General features: G+C 42.3%; 1 protein-coding gene across 5 annotated transcripts in view; it reads right to left on the bottom strand.

Moving 5' to 3' along the window:
- Nucleotides 1-1628: 1628 nt before the first annotated feature.
- Nucleotides 1629-16385, bottom strand: part of ERCC6 (ERCC excision repair 6, chromatin remodeling factor) — an 81085-nt gene continuing 66328 nt past the window's right edge. For 3 of the 5 annotated variants that reach the window (XM_058542859.1, XM_058542861.1, XM_058542860.1), the window contains 10 exons: nt 15187-15282; nt 12932-13147; nt 12370-12480; nt 11863-11982; nt 11109-11203; nt 9667-9812; nt 8883-9581; nt 6911-7115; nt 5991-6069; nt 1630-4885 (listed from right to left, as the gene is read on the bottom strand). In XM_058542859.1, coding sequence (XP_058398842.1) covers nt 4463-4885; nt 5991-6069; nt 6911-7115; nt 8883-9581; nt 9667-9812; nt 11109-11203; nt 11863-11982; nt 12370-12480; nt 12932-13147; nt 15187-15282 — 2190 coding nt within the window. In that variant the 3' untranslated portion in view covers nt 1630-4462. Of the gene's footprint in view, nt 4886-5990; nt 6070-6910; nt 7116-8882; nt 9582-9666; nt 9813-11108; nt 11204-11862; nt 11983-12369; nt 12481-12931; nt 13148-15186; nt 15283-16385 lie in introns of all 5 variants that reach the window. The other 2 variants (XM_058542863.1, XM_058542862.1) reach the window with 2 other exon arrangements.

The following is a 16385-nucleotide window of genomic DNA, read 5'->3' on the forward strand; positions in this document are numbered from 1 at the left end:
TTCCCATAATCACATGGAAATTGGATATAATGATAGAAGTGGCCTTACGAACCAGGAGTGAAAGAATGAACCATTTTTTTTAAAGGTACTAGGAAAAAATATCTATACAGAATTTATGAGAATGTAATCATGACTTTTAGCCAGCCCTGGTGGTCTCGTGGTTAAGATTCAGTGCTGTCACTACCACAGCCCGACTTTGTTTCCCGATCAGGGAACCACACTACCCATCAGTCAGTTGTCACACTGTGGTGGCTGCATGTTGCTGTGATGCTGAAAGCTATGCCACCAGTATTTCAAATACCAGCAGGGTCACGGATGGTACACAGGTTTCAGCAGAGCTGACAGACTAAGACAGACTAGGAAGAAGGATCTAGCTACCCACTTCCGAAAAAAGCGACCATGAAAACCCTATGAAGAGCAGCAGAGCATTGTCTGATAGAGCGCTGGAAGGTGAGAGGACGGTGCACAAAGACCGGTCAGGGTTCTGCTCTGCTGTACACATGGGTCGCTAGGAGTTGGAGTCGACTCAACAGCACTAACAAGTCATGACTTTAGGTTAGGAAAGTTCTTAAATAAGAAAACAAAACAAAACATGAGAAGAATGAATTTGACTACATTTTTAAAAATTCTGTATAATAAACATCGTAAACAAGGGAGATACATGGATGTTCTAATTCTCTACATTTTTATGTAAAAGTAAAAAGGCCCCCAACCAAAACTAAAAACCTATAAAATACCTAGGAATAAGCCTATTATGAAATGTGCAAAACCTTTATGAAGAAAGGTAATAGAATTTTATCCAAGAATATAAAATACTTTAATAAAACGAGGCCTCTCATGATACTAATGGGAAAAATTATATTAATTATAAAGAAGTCTATCATCTTCAAATTAATGTATAAACTAATGCAATCCCAATCAAAAGAGCAACACAATTTTAGTGGAACTTAATAAACTGATTCTAAGATTCACCTGAAACAGAAAATGCACATGAATAAGACAATGAAGAGGGAAAAAAAGGAAGAGGGACTTGCCTATAGGTAGGAAAACAGTGCAAAGGCAAATGAGACTGAAGACTTGCGGTTGGTACAAGACACATCTGTACCCACTGTCCAGAAACAGAAAACTTAGCAGATGATAAACTGGGCATTTCAAGTGGGTGGAGAAAAGAATGGACTATTTAATAACAGTTGGGACAACTGCCTTTTCATTTTTGAGAGGAACCATGAAAGATAAATAACCAATAATATAACTAGGCAAATACGACATGAACAGGGAACATACAACAGAGGGTCAACAAATGGCCAAAAAAAATGGAAATATTTGGTTTGGTAAGTAATCAGGGAAATTCAAGTTAAAACATTTTCAAACCACAAGACTGCTTAAAAAAAAGAAACCCTCCCGAGATGGGTACTACCTACTGTTGGCAAGGGTGTGGAGAAATGGGTCCTCTCGTGGAGTGTGAACTGAAGGAAGGAGTTTCGCTACATCCATTAAAATTAAAAATCTACATAATTTTTAATCCAGCAATTCCATGAAGGTATATTACAGGGATGGCAAGATATCTTGCATATATTGTTAAATGAATAGTTGCAAGTTAATGATGATGATATAATCCCATTTATGTAAATCACATATATAAAACAAAACTAGCTGCTGTAATAAAAGAGACTCCAAACGACAGTGGTTTAAAACAAGTCAGAATTTATTTTGCTCTTAAGAAACAGGTGAACAGCAAGCAGTTCAAGACCGGCAGGCCAACTTCTCCATCCTCAACACGTGACTTCTGTCCATCTCACGTCACTGCTTAAGCACCCACAGGCATCTCAGCAAGCAAGCAAGAGGAAGTTACGAGGAGTGTGCACCCGATTTCTTATTTAAGGGCTAATCTGGAAGTTAAATCGCATCCCATTGACTGGTCATGCGGCCACAACTAACTATAAGGGGGGCTGGGAAGGAGAGTCTTCAGCTGAGCAGCCCCTGTCCAGGTAGAACTCAGGAGGGAAACAGACGTTACAGCAGCAGTCTCTGCCGCATGCACTTGTAAATGCACGGAAAACAGCGGGAAGAATCCACACCAAATACAGTACTTATCTCTGGGACAGGAGCAAGAGGGTGGGGAGGGAGAGTATTGCCTGAAAACTTGTAAAGAGTGACAATATATTCATGTATTACCTAAGGAATTTTTAAAATTTTGTGAAATTTTAAAATCCTTTATTTGTAGCTTGATACTGATACAACATGTTAAATTAAATACATTAAATCTATCTACATTGTACAAAGCTTTTAAAGTTCCAAAAATTAGATTTTATCTAAATGAGTAAGTTACTCTGTATTGTTTAAACCATTCCACTTAGAGCATCTTCCTCTAAGTCTCTCCACCCGGAGGCATGATGACAACATCTATAGGGCAGTGACCTACCCAAGGACACAGCATGCCAGTGGCACAGCTGTGACAAGAACTGGAGTGAGGGCCACCTTGCTTCTACTGCACCATAACTTGTGATGGCATCTTCTACTTGATGAGAAGGCTACAACTTCTCCAGCTCAGCACAGTTTAGATTGCAGCCAGTATAGACGATGATGTCCAAACACTTCATGCTCGTGAAATGCCTCAGTACTTCAATCCAAGAACAAGTGGGATGCAATCTTCTAATGGCTAATGGTTGCAAAAGTAAAAATAAAAAAAGAACTTTCCAGAAACAAAATAGTCATGAGTTTTGACTCTCTTCTGAGCCAAGTGCTCAAGTTTAGGATTTATTGACCCGTTTAAAATCCCTTCTACGACTTCTAGATAATGATGGCAGAATGAAGAAAATAATAGAATTTCCTCCTCTAAATATAATGAATCACTCTTAACACAGAAAAAAATGAACAAGCCACAATCCAAAAAAAGCAAAAGAAAATCCTGGTGGGAATCATGACTCTGACTCTGACATTCCCGGTCTAAGGGGAGGGATTCTTGGCCCAAGCTACTTAAAATCTCAGAACAGAAAAGTAAAACCCAGTCCTCCAACCAAAGCTGCACGCTGCCCGGCACAGGCTCTTCCCAACCCCAAGCCCACACCCCTTACCTCCGGGTTGCAGGGAAGCACATACAGAAGGTCTGGACACAGCCACTCACTTTCAGCAGGAGCAAGATGTAAGGAAATGGCACGGGAGGAAGCCAGCATAAAACAGAAAAGCCAAAGAGAGGAAAAACAGCAAGCCAGAGAAAAGAAACCCAGGAAACAAACAAATTGCACTGTGACAGCTCAAAAAGAAATGGAAGGAATATAATGAATTTAAGAAAACAAGACTTCAGAGCTGAGATGATAGAATAACAATGAGAAGGAAACAAGAAAAACAAACCGAGGAACAAAACAACACTATCACAGAACTATAAATCCATCAACAACAGCCAGAAACAGAAGAGATGCACCTGAAAACCAAGCCTCTTCAACAGGAGACTCACAGGGAATCAAAGGAAAAGGAGACGAAAACGACCGGACAGCAGATGTGACGAGAACAATGCTGCCTAATATCAAGTACTCAGTGTCCTTGGAAAAGCAAATAATGAATAAAATAAAAAACGTTCAACGCTACCTCCCAGCACGTAAGCAGAGAGAGAGAGGGCTGCAGTGGTGGTAACGACGGGACATCCGGCTGTGGTCTGGAGTGATGTTTGCGTGCATGTGTGTGTGCTGGTTGTTTTATTTGTACTTACTTTTAGTTCTGCTTGAGTTTTTTTTTTAAGATAATACATTGCATTTTCCTAAAACCAACAGTCACTGTAGGGAGGAAAAGACGCCCTTTGCTTAATGTAAAGCCAGTGGGAACTGAGGACACTACAACTTTCTGCAAATACATGTCCTATCATTTATTACCAAGCTATTTCATGCTTTACTAATAAAACTACCCGCCAATCTAACAGTACCTTAAAAGGAAGATCGTTTAAAGGCAATTAATATGATTCAAAAGATAACAAATCTGATCTTTTTTGGGGTGACAAATGATAACATTTAAAAGCTACGCACCAAAAATGATGCTATTATCAGGTATTGATGAACTAATTTATTGAACGGGTCTGATCGAATATAAGACATGTTTTTAGCACCAGGAGAAAGAATTCTTCAGATTTCTGGTCTATAAACTTCTAAATGAGCAGTAATATGCTCCCTGACAGCATCTTTTGGGTAAAGAAACATATGTGTTCCAAGAATTAACCATTAGGTCCCTGATTTTGTAACACAATTCATAGTGCCAAAAAAAAAATATATCAATGCAACTATTTTTAAAACTTTTAGGTGTCTGAGAAGAATTTCTTCTTCCTTAAAGTTTGAATTATGAGGTAGATAGCATTCAAAGTAAACATCAAATGCAGCCAACTTCCGTCGACAAATATATGATTATTAATCATAGGATTAATAATCAGAAATTCCCATTAGAAAAAGTCAATTATAAGTTTAGAAAGTAATGATGATCAGCAGTATTCTGGCTTGAGTTTCCAAACTCCTTCACCACTAGCAGTTCTATGAAAAGTGCACAGATTTCTCAACAGTTCTCGAAAGACACAAGACTGTGACGTGGATAACTTGGACTCGAACTCCTGCAGTATCTCCCGAGTGCTGGCCTGGCCATCCACACGGGCCTGAAAGGCAATGAAGTTTCTCATCTCTACCAGCAGGTCATCGTGCTCTGTGGTGGGGGGCGGTGGAGCAGAAGCCTCTTGGAGGTGCATGTTTTCACTTTCTAATCGCTCTGGCAAAATCAGGTGGTTTCTAGCTCTCATTTTAGCCAACAGTGAGGACGAACTGAGGGCCCCGGATGAAGACTCTGCATCTTCCACTCTTCCACTAAAATGCTCAGAAACAGTATCTTTTCCATCCTTTTTCATGATGCCATCCTAGAGAAAAAAGACCACTGCATTGATATATTTAACTTTTAGTTTATGCTTCCACTTATTTCCCCAAAGGCTGAGGGGCCATAAATAACCCACATGCCAGAGCGGTACAGTTGATGGGGAAAGAATGAGACACTGTCTAATGAAAAGGGAAAGGAGGAGAGTCAAGCATGTAAATCCACCCACTATCAAAGAACATTTCCTAAAAAAACCCTCAAGACTACACTATTCACTTGGTCACCACTCTGAGTGGGGTGAGTGGAGGGAGGGCAGAGCGGATGTGGATGGGCAGAGAAGGCTGCTAGGAAAACCGTCTCTAGGAGGCACGGATTCCGTGGGCTTTTCCTGTTTCTCCTCCCAGATTCACCCTGATCTGGGCACTATGGGATAAGAAACAATATCCCAGCTGTACTTCTTCTTCTTCACTTTTAAATCTTTTTATTCTTTCCTACTTTACACCTCATGTGAGTTTTCTTAAAACAACAACACAAATCTCACTTTTTTTCACATCCTTACTGCTAAAAGAACATGGCAAGTCAAGAAAGGTTCTCTATTCCTAAATGGGTTCATAGTAATCTAAAATAGGAGCCTGTAACTGGAGATTTCAAATTTTACCAGTAACGACCAGAGAGTGCTGAATGATGGAGTCTGGCCTCGTACTCACTTTCAGTGAAGCACCGAAGGCGTTCAGGGAGTTACAGAACAGGGAGAGATGGGCACAACGCTGTAGGAGCTAGGAAATTATGAGTAACATTCAAGGCAGTCTTCTAGATCTTTATTCTAGAGGGCAGTGGTCTTTGGAGCTGGCACTTCACCTCTGATGGGGCAGGCTGTATGGGCAGCGACTCACACATCACCTATCCCTGTATTAACTTTCTGAGGGCAAAACAGAGATTCTGCTATAGATCTTGGGTTAAAGACTTTGTCTTTTAGGAAGTTAGCTGGCTCCTTTAGATTCAAATCAAAGTGCTCCAAAAATCAGAGCACACAATACAAATATCAAGTGTTATTATGCCACGATTTGCTTCACATCTGGAACTGGGTTAAATCTTCATGGCACTTCAAGCCAGTCAGTCCCACACCCAAGAAGCAGAGGCTATCACGTTACCTGGCCTTTCTCCTTTGCAGATGTTGAAGAAGGATGCTGCACAGAGAAGCTGGAATTCCTTTTCTGACCAAATCTGCTCCTAAACAAGGAAAAGAATCATAGTAGATAAACTGTTTGCTGTTGTGACTTAGAGATGAAAATGCCCTTTCAACAACTAAACTCTTCCTGGAAAATTTTTCTTCTGCACGATTCTTCTTTCACAACCATGACGCTTCTGTTCTACCCCCTTCGATTCTCCTAATTTACTCTCCCGGGAAGTAACTGCTGCATCTCTAGTAAGAACCACTCAATATCCTTGTTCAGCAGATAGAAACCACCCTCAAATTCCAGGTAGGAAAATGATTCTAAGAGTATCCTAAATAGCACAGTAAATTATGATCGTTGAGAATGGGCTAGTCATCTTATTAAAGTTTAATCGTTACTCTGCATCCCTTACTATTTTTTTTTTTAATTTTATTTATTTTCCCCCCAAAGCCCCAGTAGATAGTTGTATGTCATAGTTGCACATCCTTCTAGCTGCTGTATGTGGGACGCAGCCTCAGCATGGCTGGAGAAGCAGTGTGTCGGTGCGCACCCAGGACCCAAACCCCGGCCGCCAGCAGCGGAGCGCACGCACTTAACCCCTAAGCCAAGGGGCCGGCCCTCCCTTACTATTTTTAACGACATCATCTTTTAAACAAAACAGATCACGTCTCCTTACCCCGAAAAATCAGCTTTGGAAAGCAGGGGCTGAAGGCACGGAAGGTTTAAGATTACAAAGGTATTTCCCCAAGTCACACAAATCTGGCTGACCCAATCCGTCCCTGAGAGACTTCCTACTACTGCAGATAAACAGGATAAGTATCCGCGCCTGCCCTAACTTTATCCCTCGCCTGGGTGGTTTGGCCTCCTCACAGCATGGCAGGGCAGCCATCTCTCACTTTATTCTGGTTGGTGCACCAGAACTCCCCCTCTGGCCGGTCCAGGTGGGAACACCAGACGTTGCTCCCAGACACTGCTGGCGAGAGTGTCTCAGCGCCTTCAGGGCATCCTGGGCCACGCGGTTGGCCTCCGCCTCCACCAGCACATAATCGGGACTGGCTCCGTCCATGATGGCATCGTGTTTCATGACACTGTGCACTCCGACTAGCAAGAACAAAGGAAGCAGTAAATGTGTTATTTTAGTTTGTACACAATCATATTTTCCCTCTTGTATAGTCTAGTGTGTTGTGGGTAGAGAAAAAATAATGAACATTTTTAGCTGCTATTTACTGAGTGACTACCATGACCCAGAACTACACAAACGCCGCCTATTCACTTTCGTCACTACCCTCTGAGAATATGAACTACCGTTTTATAATAACTGAAGCACAATGCTTTATCAACACAACTTCAACATAAGCTCTTCCAGGCTATCTGGAAAATTTTAAAACCTTCTATTAATAAATTCTCTGTAGAAGGGAAAAATATAAACCAGAATTATAGAATTTCTAAAAAGTAATGATCATGAAAACACTACATATCAGAAGACTTGACTGCAGTTATCAGTGGAAAAATCAGAGCCTTAAATACTTATATCAATAAAAATAAAAGAATAAAAATAAACAAATTTCCAAGTCAAACAGTTTTATAAAAATTAAGCCAAAAACCCCCCTCACCAAAACACAACAACAAAAACAAAAGCACAGGGAAGAAAGTAATAAAGATAAAAGCAAGGGCCGGCCTGGTGGCGTAGCCGTTAAGTGCGTGCGTTCTGCTTCAGCAGATTTGGATCCCGGGCTCGAACCGACGCACCACTTCTCAAGCCATGCTGTGGCGGTGTCCCATGTAAAGCAGAGGAAGATGGGCACAGATGTTAGCCCAGGGCCAATCCTCCTCGGCAAAAAAAAGAGGAGGATTGGCATCGGATGTTAGCTCAGGCCTGATCTTCCTCACTAGGAAAAAAAAAAACATAAAGGCAAAAATTAAGGAGGTAGAAAACCCTGGATCTAATTAATAAAATCCTGGTTTACTAAAAAAAAAAATAAAAATAAAAAAATAGACAAACCACTAGCTTAACTTGATCAAGGAAAAAGGGGGGAAAATATACAAAATTATAAATGACAAGGGGGAAATTATCTTGAAACAGAAGCAAATTAAAAAAAATTATTACAAGAGTACTTTCTATGCCTCTATGCAAATAAATTTGAAAACTAGACAACAAAAATAATTTCCTAGGAAAACAGACCAGTAACTGTAGAAAAAAAAGAGGAAGTTACCAATGAACTACCTTACAAAAAAGCATCAGGCCCAGGTGGTTTCCTTCTGCAATGCCATACAGAAACCTGCCTTCCTGAACAGAGAAGCACACACAGCGATCTTTGGTAACGCGATGCCATCGCACCGCGAACATGACAACTGCCAAGGCCTGAACAGGATGACACTCCCAGGACTGCCTGTGCTCCAGGGTCCTGAGCAATTGTTGAGTCTACTTTCCTCATTTTCCCCCCTGATATTAGCTATCAGCTTTCCTACTTCCAGAGTGGCTGCCTCTGGCCATGCCCCTGCCTCCCCCTCCCCCTGACCTGTTGCTTTAATCTCGTGTGGTTAAAAATCAGACAAACAGCACGTAGAGAAATTCTGTATTAATGCAAGGCGGCGCAAACCTATCTAAAGCACAGCAGCCCTGCTGCGTGTGGTTGTCAAGCCGAGCGCCATTGTTCTCCCAAGTCTCTAAACTCTCCTAGGTCTTCAGAGAAGAGAGGCGAAGATGATTCTCAGAACTGTCAATACATTTCAAATCTGGATTTTAGAAGAAAAAATACTTCCAGTTGAGAACCCACTCTGCACTGTCAGGAAAGGCTGCTACCATAGAAACAGCCTGCTGCCTTTCTGTTTCCAGCACACATGGGGCAGACTCAGCAGAAGGACTACCTGATTTCTTGAAAAGCTTTTCCAGAACATAATCGTCATGGCTCCGTTCCTTGGGCTCACGCTCATCCTCGTCTTGCTTCTGGTACTGCCTTCTCTTCACTAGGTGTGGAATCCGCGTGCCTTCAAACTTGGCGTCTCTGCGATGCGTAGAGTTCTTCAGCTTTTTCTTCGGCCTCAGGTGTTTCTCCAGGGTCTCTTCTTCTGCCACATTGTGTTTTGTTTTTGACTTGTGCTTATAAAAATTATTTTCCATTTGTTCCCTCTCCCAAAGAGGTTCTGTTTGAACCTGGCAGCTTTCTTTTTTGACAGAAAGACCTTGCTTTTCATCGACGCTTTCCTCACCAGATGTCCTGGACATTTTGCTGATTCTTGGAGAATCTGAACACTCCCCATTTCCACTAATCACTGACAACTCCTCTAGTCCAGACACTGCACTTGTCTCTTCTCCAAGTCTGTCACTGCTGGTTAGATTACCAGGTGTTTCAGGGACCTCTTTCAAAGGATCCCCTTGATTAGAAATTACTGCCTTTACTTCAGCCCCTAGAGCTGTGGATTTCTCTTCAGATGATGGGGCATCATTTGCAGATGCATTAGAGTCAGGAAACTTGCTGCTTATTGGAATGTTATGGTCTGTTCCAAAGGCCGGTTGAAGTTTTCTTTTTAAATGGCGTTTGGGTGTCTGAACATCTGAACCAGTTCCTGGACAGGGGAAAAACATGCTAACGTTACACTGCATAATTCTTACGTAATTTATTACCTTCAGTTAAACTATTTTCTGTAATACCTGCAAAAATAGCACTGGTTTCAGTGCTCTGGGATGCGTCGGGACTAGTCAGAGTAAACAGCTCATAAAGATCATTGGACTTGAAAAACCGCCTTTGCTTTGGATCTTTTAGCACTCTATTTGTCAAAAACTGCTTGAAGATTTGTCTAAAAAGATAAAAGTTAAACTGGCATGAAACAATGCTTAGCTCTACCTCAAAATTCTAATTATAAAACAATATAAAAGAGATATATGATAACTACAGCTGTATCGATGTCTAAATAATTCTCACACTTTTAGCCTTAGAAAATTACAATTCAGGAAATATATAAAACATCAGGTGGTCTCCCATGTTTTACAGAATTTAAATGAGAAATAATACCTTATTATTATTTACACCCAATGAGCTTTCTCAACCTCCAAGATTCATCACATTTCAAGAAATATCTTTTCACATACATTCACATGACTCACAGCCTCTCTGACTGTCACAACTTTCCTGACTCCTGCACCAAGGGTCCCTGCCCGGCCCAGTCAGGGCCCTCCTGGGATGGGGCTCAGGAAACTCTTAACGGGGCTCTGCAAAGTTATCACATGGAGCCACCTCCCTCAGCTTCCACCTGCTGATCCACTCTATGCTAACGCTCCACACCATCATCACTCTTGCCCAGATACTCTCACAAAGGCATCCTGCCCCCTCCCAGTCACTTATCCTTCAGGCTAAGGCATGCATCTCTAAGAGGAAGCTCTCCCTCACAGGATTCAATTCGTCTGCAGCCCTCTCACAACAAGGCCCTTGAAGAACAAGAGCTGTTCCAGGAGTGGCCCAGCGCATGGTGGAAAGCAGGGAGCCTCCCTGTAGGAGCTGGGGTGCGGCTCAAGAGTAGTCTTTGGCAAGGGAGGGGGAGAAGTGAGCACTATCTCCACTCTCCTGTTCAAGTCACCCTCGCCTACACCCCTAGTCACTGTAGAGAGAGACGGAGGAAGAAAAATGTGTCCTGGGCAACCTCTCTCTACAGGGCATCTGAGCCAAAGACCACAGGACACTCACGCTGATCACACCTGCGTGGGGTGTGTCAATACCAACATGTTAGCGCTTCAACTGTGTCACTTCTTACAGAAGATGGCACACTATAGTAGGCATGAACATTTCTCTCAAATAACAATTAATATGAAGTTTACACATAAGCAGTCCTTTAAGTTTATTTAATAAGGAAGAAAAACGATCAGGTTCAAAGACATTTTTAAAAAACTCACAATAAGTCATCTAAGCATATTTTAATGAGGAAAAAACAATACGAAAACAAAATTTTAAAAAATCACATATCCCTCAAGTTACAACAACTATTGCTCTAAGATAAAAAGAACTTTTAAAGCAATACTTTAAAAAAACTCCCTGCTTGAAACTCTGCCAGCCAGGGAAGGAGTCGCCAGTCAAGGAGCAGGCAGCCATCTATACTGACCGGTGGTAAATCTTCTCTTCAATGGTGCCCGCAGTCAGAAGCCTGTACACCGTCACCTGTTTCTTCTGGCCTATCCTCCACGCTCGCTCCCGGGCCTACGGCAGAGAGAGGCATCTCAACTAGGGCCCTTCCCAGTGACAAGCACTGACTAAAGGAAACAGAGACAACTGGTTGCTTCCTTCCACTCCTAAAGCTGGAATTTTGGCTAATGAGGCTAAATACACCTAACACCTATTAAGGAAGTTTATCAGGGAGGTGACAGACACAGACCTAGCCATGTCTACCTGAAAAACAATGTGTTTTGTAACTTCGCACATTCTCTTTTTACCCTAGATCTAGCAATGGATACTATGGATAAACTGCGGAAGACTCTTCCTGTCTGTGATGCTGGAGGGTGTCTTCCTCCAGGCTGAAGACCAGGCGACAACCAAGATGGGAACTATATCCTGGAGCTAACACAAGCACCAAAGGACACTCCCAAGTGCTAGCCATTAAACTGTATGTCACTGTTAACTCCTTAAAAAAAAAAACCAGACCTGGGGGCCGGCCCCATGGCATAGCGGTTAAGTGCACGAGCTCTACAGCTGGTGGCCCAGGGTTTGCATGCTGTGGCGGCGTCCCACATAAAGTGGAAGAAGATAGCACGGATGTTAGCTCCGGGCCAGTCTTCCTCAGCAAAAAAGAGGATTGGCATGGATGTTAGCTCAGGGCTGATCTTCCTTGCAAAAGAAAAAAAAAAACAAACAAACCAGACCTGCGTGTCTGTGCTTGGGTTCCAGTCGGGGTCATAGATGATGACTCTGTTTGCCCCGGTCAGGTTGACTCCTATGCCGCCTACTCGAGTGGTCAGAAGAAACACAAATATGGATGTATCCTAGAGGTAAGACACACAACACTTAGTATGCACACTGAAGAGTGGTCACAGCCCTTCACCTCTGCCTTTACATATTCTACACACGGAAATGTGTTCCCAATATCAGGAATGGGTTATAAATCCCATCACACAGCTCCTACTTTAATATCAATATTATTATATTAGCAATATTTAAAAGTTGAGTTTTCAAGAAGGAATACACATTCCTTATTTAAATACCGCCCCCCCCCAATAATCCAGAAATGCACAGAGTCAAAAACAGAAAGCCCCCCTCCCCGCACTGCCCAATCCCAGATGGAAGCACTGCTCAGGTGGGTGTGGACACTCTCCTCCTCTCCCTCTGCTATAGCAGCACTATCTGACTTGAGTGTTATATTCACTTGTTACCTCATTGTATCTTGTAATCAGTGGTTGTCTTGAAGCTATTGTAGTGGTACCATCCATCTTGAGATAGGAATACTTTTGGGCTCTAAGGAATACTTCAAGTATGTCCAGCATCTGTTTGGGAGAGAGGGTATGGGAAAATCAAATATACACCTCCAGTGAGGGCGTCCACATTTGTGTAAACAGAGTCACACCTTCCCCCACAGGCTTAAATTAAAAGGAGTTTCTTGCTTTGAGGTAGATACATATAACTACTATAAGAATATTTCCTGTATTTTCCTATTGTTAATTCTTAGAAGTTTTGTAAATAGCAGGGCATTTATTTAAGTTCAGACCCAAACTCACCGCACCCCAGAATCACATGGTAAGCCTTTTTATAAAGCCAACCTCTGGGCACCAACTCTAGAGAAAGATCCAAGTTCCCAAGAGATGGCAGGCTGCCACCTCAGTATCAGCAGACAGATTTGCTTTGGAATCACTATTTTAGATTATAACCTATTTTTTGAAGTAATGGCTGCAAGTCACAAAGAACCAACTGTTTCTTGTATAAGGTTTGTATACTCACCTGTCTTGACTGAGAAAATAGCAATACTCGTTGACCCTGCTTTTGCCATATTTTCAACAAGGACTCAACGACTATCATTTTCCCAGAACGTTTCCAGTATCCAAACTGATCTTCTTCTAGTTCATCATCTGGAATACCTTTGAAATTCTTGGGGCCTCCAGAAAAGAGATCAGGGTGGTTGCAGATTTTTCTCAGGGCTGTAAGTCCAGAGAAAATCTATGGTATAAAAGAATAACATACACTCAGATTACCCCACATAAAATAATATTCCCAGGGAAGGAAGGGGAGGAGGCTGGTCCACGTGTAACACAGATTAAAACGCCACTCTTCACCAGCCTCTTAGTTTCCTCCCTAATCACAGCATATTAGGAGCTGGAAGAAATCCACCTTCACTCATCTTCTTTTCCTGACAGGGCAAGTTCTCTAGAAACAAAAAAATTCTATTGGTCTGAACATGTCTACCGGGGTCATATTCAATTGCTGATGACTTATTTTCTTTCACTATGAAAAAAGGTATGCAGTTCACAGCACATAAAAAACGAACTCATCTTTTAAATATAAATAAAAAAATGCCATGCCCATCTAAATTTGGAGAAATAAGTCATGTGCACATGAATTAAATTCAAATTAAATGCAAATGCATTTAACTATCACACTCCTAAGTCCCTCACTAAAAGTTCTGTAGTTTAATATATAAGGCAGAGGTTGAAGCTCCATTTACCTTTACATCAGTATATCAGAAAACATATTTGCATGGAAAATACAAATGGGAAAGATCTGACGGATGCTTCACACAGCAGAGGGCACAGGAGACCAGGAGTGAGCTCCTGCCCCCTGCCCAGCAAGAGGGCATCTTTCACAGCTTTAGAGTGTGACTTGAATCGAGTTCAGCAGTGTAAACACTCAAGCAGAAGAGATAAATCATAAATTAAGCCACTAATCAGAGTGTGGTAGTTTTAAACAGTAAGCAACAGTTAAACAAATAAACAAGAAGAGATCTGAACAGATCAGGAACTTTGTCAAAACTCCCAGAGTCGTCTGTGACTCTTCTTTCCCTCTTAGACCTGGGCCGTACAGTACAGTGGTCACAAGCCACAGCCGGCCGCTGAGCACGAGTGTGGCTGCTCCAAACTGAGACATGCTGTAAACGTCAAATACCCAATTTTAAAGACTTAGTCCAAAAATATAAAGACTCAATTATCTCAATAATTTTTAAATTTTGATTACATATTACATATGATATTTTGGATAGATCAGGTTAAATAAACTATATTACCAAAACTGATTTCACCTGTTTTTCTTTTTACCTTTTTTTAATGTGACTACTAGAAAAGTGTAAATCACACATGTGGCCTGCATTCTCTGTTTACTGACTGGTGCTAATCTAGACCACCTATGGCTTCACAACTTGGAGGCACACGGATGTAAGTCAAGGGGAGATTTAGGAGAGACGAACATATGTGAATGATTTAGAAACTGCCTACAGATGCCAAGGATACATGACATGAGAAATTGTGAGAAATGGTTATAGAACTGGAATGACTTCCTCAGGAAAAAAAGTACGTAGATGTTATGGAACACAGGCAGCCATGTCACCCGCATTCATCTCTTTATCTACCTCTCATATAACCAGGAAAAGGTGCCTTTCAGAGCGTACTGTGCTACTCAGCTGTACCTCCAACGAGGATGGACTAAAGAAGTCTTACATATCAAATAAATAAAACACAATTCACATTTTAAGATACTGAAGCACAAGGAAGTTGAACAGTTTACATGAAGCTTTAGACTAAACGCTAATTATAAATCTACTACATATGCTTACCAAACAGACATTTACCCACATATATTGCTGAGTACTGCCAATAACTAAAATGTTACCACTTATAGAAGAATCTGTAATAATAATTCTTGCTCCGTGTGCCTGCAAACCCAGCAGTCAGCTGCCTCCCTACATCCCACACAGGAGCAGCAGGCCCTGCTGGCCGCCCAGCTGCAGACCCGCTGCTTGGGGCTGTTCCTCCACTAGCCCACGTGTGCTGAGTTCAAGGGTAACCGCGCTCAGTGCAGACAAAAGGGAGCGTGCTGAAATTTAACCTGTGTTCTCTTACTTCTGGAAGGGCTCAAATTAAGTTAAGGTTTGTACTGAAACGTTTCTAAGCGGGTAAGAGGGAATCCCTGACTAGCACTGGTTTCCTTTCCTCCCCTGCTTCCCTTGGTCCACAATTCATGTCTCCAGCTCCTAGTATTTAGCTGACCTGCATCTCTCCATTGAGAATTCCATAAACTTCTTTGGAATCAATGAAATTTTGGTAGACTTTATGTTGCTCATCCGTAAGACGGCAAAATAAGACCTACAGGAGAGGAAAAAAATAGAGAAACTATAATTTTATTATGTCAGTTTTTTTCGAAATAACTAAAATATCAACAAAATTTCCTAATCAAAAAGGCACAGTATATGCAGTTTTAACAATGTACCTCTAATTAGAAAAAAAAACCAAAATGACACCACATCTCAGAGGTAAACAAAGAGCACAGTCCATTTCTCTCCCCAGGCCCCTCCACTTCTGCCGTCCATCCACCTCTTGGTCCCCGCCCCACTGTCCTGACAGTCCCTGAAGACTGGCGCCCTGCTCACAGGAAAGTTCAGTGCACAGACCTTGCTCCATCCTAGCCTCCAAGTGCTCAGACCATCTCACCTTTCACGTCCCTCGCCCACATTCCACTTCAGCAAACCAGACCGGGGACCTCCACCTCCCCTGGCATGCCCCCTCTTCCTGGAGTTCTCAGTGCAGGTCCCCAAGTTTACTAGACTCGTCTCTGACAACAATCCCTACCCACCCAGCCCAACTACACCAATCACTCCGTGCCATCATGTTCCCGGACTTTCACTTCTCAATTCTCCTCTCTTTCTCCAAGTCCACCGCCACCTCCTCACGGCCTGACTTTATTCCTTGGCTAGTTATATTCCCAAGGTATTTCCCTTCAGCCTCCCCTTTGCCACCCACTGCACCTGCCCTATAAACTTCCAAATGTAGATTAACTCAACCACCTGCCTTCTCTACGCCTCTATGTAAGCGCTGAGCACTGCTGAAGAACATCACCCATGTGGGCAGCACCGTGCACTGCCTGCTCCTGGTCTCCAGGGGAATCCTCTATCACTCCCTGCTCAGCACCTTCAGAACGGCTGTGACAACACTCTTCACTACCCCAAGCCACCCACCCACCCAACCTCTACTTAAAAACAACTAAACCAAAACAAAACAACAAAAATAGAAACTTAACCTATCCGGCAGGATTCCCTAGTTTTCACTCCCTGAATTTATCTACTTCTTCATCAGCCTCACCTTGCTTTCCTTTATTTTGAGAGGAACAGGTTCCTGTGTGGGATCCAGGGCAACCCTTTGACCTTTGTCCCAGATCTGAAAACCCACTCATCCTCCTCAGGACAGTGCTC

The sequence above is a fragment of the Diceros bicornis genome, chromosome 6, assembly GCF_020826845.1.
Source record: "Diceros bicornis minor isolate mBicDic1 chromosome 6, mDicBic1.mat.cur, whole genome shotgun sequence".
Lineage (NCBI taxonomy): Eukaryota > Metazoa > Chordata > Mammalia > Perissodactyla > Rhinocerotidae > Diceros > Diceros bicornis.